The 4,079-nt window shown below is 57.7% G+C and overlaps 1 protein-coding gene across 1 annotated transcript; it reads right to left on the bottom strand.

Annotated features, from left to right (window-relative positions):
- Window positions 1–71: 71 nt before the first annotated feature.
- Window positions 72–3,614, bottom strand: PHYSODRAFT_353321 (hypothetical protein; the record flags this gene model as incomplete). The annotated part of the gene is made up of 5 exons (XM_009541892.1): window positions 72–938; window positions 1,130–1,403; window positions 1,816–3,029; window positions 3,075–3,426; window positions 3,595–3,614. 5 exons carry the CDS (start codon window positions 3,612–3,614, stop codon window positions 72–74), a joined length of 2,727 nt encoding a protein of 908 aa, XP_009540187.1.
- Between the last annotated feature and the right edge of the window lie 465 nt (window positions 3,615–4,079).

Raw genomic sequence — 4,079 nt, 5'->3', positions numbered from 1 at the left:
CTGGCGTAGAACTCTTGATCCTTCTCGTAAGCAGCGCGCGCGGCAGCTTCCAGTTCTTCAACACGACGTTCTCAGCGCGCCTTGTCATCCAGAAGACCATCCACAACGCTCATGCACTCGGTTCCGTCTGCTTCGCCTGCTTGATCGGTTCTTGAGCGCAACTCTGTAAGCTCTGCTTTCAGCCACTCGTTGTCCCGTTTCACTAGGTTCTGCCCTTCGGTAAGTGTTTCCAGCATCTGAGTACATTCGGCTAGTTGCTCATCCTTCTGCTTATTTTCCACACGCAGCTCCTCGTGCTGGGTCATGAGGCGCGCATCAGCAAGCTCAGCATCACCCTTCTCACGAAGTGCTTGCGACGCCACCCCACCTTTAGCTGCAGTAGCCTCGCTTCGTAGTCGCCGATTCGTTTCTCGCTCCGCATCTAATTCAGCTTGTAACATAGCGATTTGCTCTTCCAGCCCGCTAGAAGCAGCAGGTGAAGATACCCCGGTCACTCCAGAGTGAGCTGCAGCCATCTCTTGTCCACGCTGTTGGTGTTTTCGCTCAAGCTGCTCATACGCCATCGTAAGACCATTCACACGAGTCTCCATCTCGAGCGCTGACTCCGACATGCTCTTGATTTTGCTTTTTAACTCAGCCTTCTCTCGCTCAAATTGCTCACGCTGGGTGGACAACATCTCCATTAGATCGTTCTTACGGCCTGGGTCTGCCATAGAAGCGTTGGCAGCGTTTGAATCACCCGCTCCATTAGCCACACGCTGCTTCAGACTTTCCACTTCTTGCTGCAGGTCATGAATCTGCTTGTCCTGCATGCGGATGAGATCCTGATAGGCGCCGATTGCGCTTGGAGTTCCCGACTCGACGCCTGCAGATGGGGTAGATCCCTGGTCCACTCCGGTGTAAATCGCGATGACGCGCTTCTGAATCTGTTCAGCCATCTCGCGATAAAACACCGTAAAGGTGGTTAAGTTTCAGCAAACCCCAGCGTTAATCGCTTGCGCTCGGACGAGCAAGACTCAAAGCTCGCGGACACTGCTAGCGTATCGCGCTACTTACGACATCAGCGAAGAAGACGCAGACGGATCGAGCGATGGCAGCGAGGCTCACTACCTGTTCATGTTGTATGAACGATCTTGCTGATCATCTGAAGAAGCTGGCCACGGGTCATCTGCAGTCCTTGATCTTGTTCTACCGCGACTGGTACTAGTGCCGCACTTGCAATCTTCAGGGCCTGCTCTTCCTCGTCTTCACACAGAAATTCCAGACAGCACTCCTGCAGCAGGGCAATAAGGCCCCGTAGCTGTGTCATCTCGGACACACCACGAGAAGAAGCAATAGACTGCTCGTCGGAAAGACTATCCGCCAGCACCGACAAGTTTGTCACGGAGCCGCGGTCGTGCCACCTGTTTAACGACGACCATCGATTTGGAGAGGGGTTGACAGAGAAACGGCGACAACCGACCAGCCGCCCTCAACACTGCGAGACGCACTGCGCCAACGCTGCGCTCGGTGCTTAGCTTTTAATCTTCCGCAATGGGTTGGAGCAGCTGGAGCTCGGATGCATGCACGAGGCACGGGGTGCGCTCCAATTCGCCCGAGATCGTCTCGGACATATCTGCGTGAGTCCGTCCTTTTCGGGTGCCGGTTTTGGCAGTGCATGTGCAAAAGTGGGCACGTCCAGTCACTCGAGCTGAATTTTAGACTTCGGCGCCAGCCAATCGCGGGACCATGACACCAGCAGATCAGCAACAGAAGTACTGACAGTTTGGCCTGAAACACGATTGACTGAAGTGCAGCGCTTAAATCGTCCTCCACCATAAGCGCAATAACCACAGGCAGCGCGACAGGAACAATCCTCCAGCCACGGCTCGAGCTTCCGAGTCATCGTACTCAGCAGGCACGCGGAGTGCAAGCTCTTTGCAGTATGAGCTATTCGACAGTAGACCTGCCAGTCGATGACTTGCCTTCCATGCCACCACCAGCTTATTGTTTAGCGTATCAGTTTTGCCATTACCGTCGCACTGGATAATGAACTCAGCGTTACAGATAAACGCATCCAAAAGAACTCGACCCGCCGATGGAGGAGCTGAAAACGCATCGTATCCACCGTCTCCTCCACTGGACATCGGAGGTGGCGGTGCGGACTGGATATGCTGCAGCATGGCCATCCTAGCACCCTCGCTCTCCTCAAAAAGCGTATCCAGCAGTGCTGACGACGCCGCAGCAATGGGCGACTCGTCACTTCCGTTGCCCACATCAAGATTTACCAACTCCGCAAGAGCATTCCGGCCGGAAGGTGACGCGTACAAGTTAACCAAAAGCATCTGCGCGCTGCCGTTGTGCTCAGTCACCAGTCGTAACAAATCCAGAGCCTGCAGTCTCAAATCGGCCAGCGCGTCACTGCGACAGCATACGAGTTCCCCCACGGCGCCCATGAGCGCCTCCTGTCGGGCCACGAGACTCTGTATCCTGGCCAGCTCCTGTCCCTTCCGGTCACGGTCTCTCTGTGCCATTTCATCCAGCGACGACTCGCGCGCTCCTTCATACAGCCCCGCCACGAGGAACCGCACGAGCTGCAGGCCAAGCTTCAGCACGCGCTTCCTCCTGCTCAACGCGGCTGCATCCTCCTCCTCCTCTCCTCCGTCGATCCCGGGCAACCTCAACAGCCTCGGCACATGGGACTCGAGGTACGTCATCTCGAGGAACAGCGTCTGCGTCATGAGGTTGTCTCTCACCATGTTGTTAACGATCTGCAGGCAGTCGGCGATGACACTGGACGCCGGACTGGCACCCGTCTCCGCCAGCCCCTCCACCTCCATGATCTGGAACAGCCTGGCGAACCCCTCCTCAAAGGCCAGGAACTGCTGCGCGTTCTTGTCGCGGCCCGTCAATTGGCCCAGCACGGCCAGCGCCGCGTCGCGAATGTGCTCTCGACGGTACTCCACGACCTCCAGCAGGCAGCGCAAACCCTCCTTGCACTCCAGCACCGACTTGGCGAACGCGCCGGCTGCACGTCCTGCAGCGCACGCCTACAGCGACGGGTCCTGCAGCAGCGTGAGGCATCTCTGCATGACCCACGTGGCCGTGGCCGTGGTCGAAGGCTGCTCGAGCAGCAATAGGGCGGCCGACGGTGCGCGGCTCACGACGGACTGCAGGAACTCGAGCATGGCCTCCATGAGCTCCGTGTCTCGCGGGTCGGACACCAGCACGGCGGGCACGGTGGCATCTCCCAGCTCCTGCTCTTCAACTGTGGGGTCGACGCTGCTGCTGTTGCTCTTACGGCCGCCGGGACTGCGAGACGCGTCGAATTTCTGCGCCAACGATTGAAGAGCAGCCACCGCCTTCTTGCGCTCGCCCAAAAGTGTTGCGAATTGCAAGCGCTCCACGCCCAGCGCGATGTCCGCTCTGACTTCGGGCGACACAGCGCTTGGCACGCTCGGAGAAGGAGGGGGCGGCGACGCAGGCGTCGGTAGAGAGAATGAGACGTCCGCGACTGCCTGTGCATCTGGGCTCACTGGGAGACACCACGATGCGGCTCAGCAACGCAAGGGACTGCCACGTCACACTGGGAATTTGTATGTGCACTAATCGCACTTTGACGAAGATGTAGCCATCTGGAAATGGCTACCAGTCCGTTCCAGATCTACTGGAGGTTTGAGCACGTTTGGCTCGCAATTGGTTAAAAATAGTTGTATGCCCGTGTGATTGGTAGTAATACAACCGCCTGCTCATAGCGGTTCGCACAGCTCGAAAAATTGGCGCCAGGGGAAGCGCTTAAGCTCCAATGATGCTTTCATCGATGAAGAAGCCACCACTGCCATTAACGATTTCGCCCCTCCCCGACCAAGCACCCACCTACCAAACCCAACAAGCTACTCGATGTCGCACCCCAACAAGACCTCGCACCGCAAGACCAAGCACCTTTCGGACGCGGAACGTGCCCTCGTGGTGTCGGCCCTCCTCAACCGAGCGACAGTCGGCGCCCTACCGCGTGGTGCGCTGTCTGCTGCTGCAGACACCTTCGGGGTCAGCGCTCAGACCATCAGCCGTGTCTGGCGCCGAGCCCTGGGCAACTTTCA

The sequence above is a fragment of the Phytophthora sojae genome (assembly GCF_000149755.1).
Source record: "Phytophthora sojae unplaced genomic scaffold PHYSOscaffold_50, whole genome shotgun sequence".
Lineage (NCBI taxonomy): Eukaryota > Oomycota > Peronosporomycetes > Peronosporales > Peronosporaceae > Phytophthora > Phytophthora sojae.
Note: the sequence above shows the minus strand (reverse complement) of the source record. Positions and strands in the feature narration are given on the sequence as shown.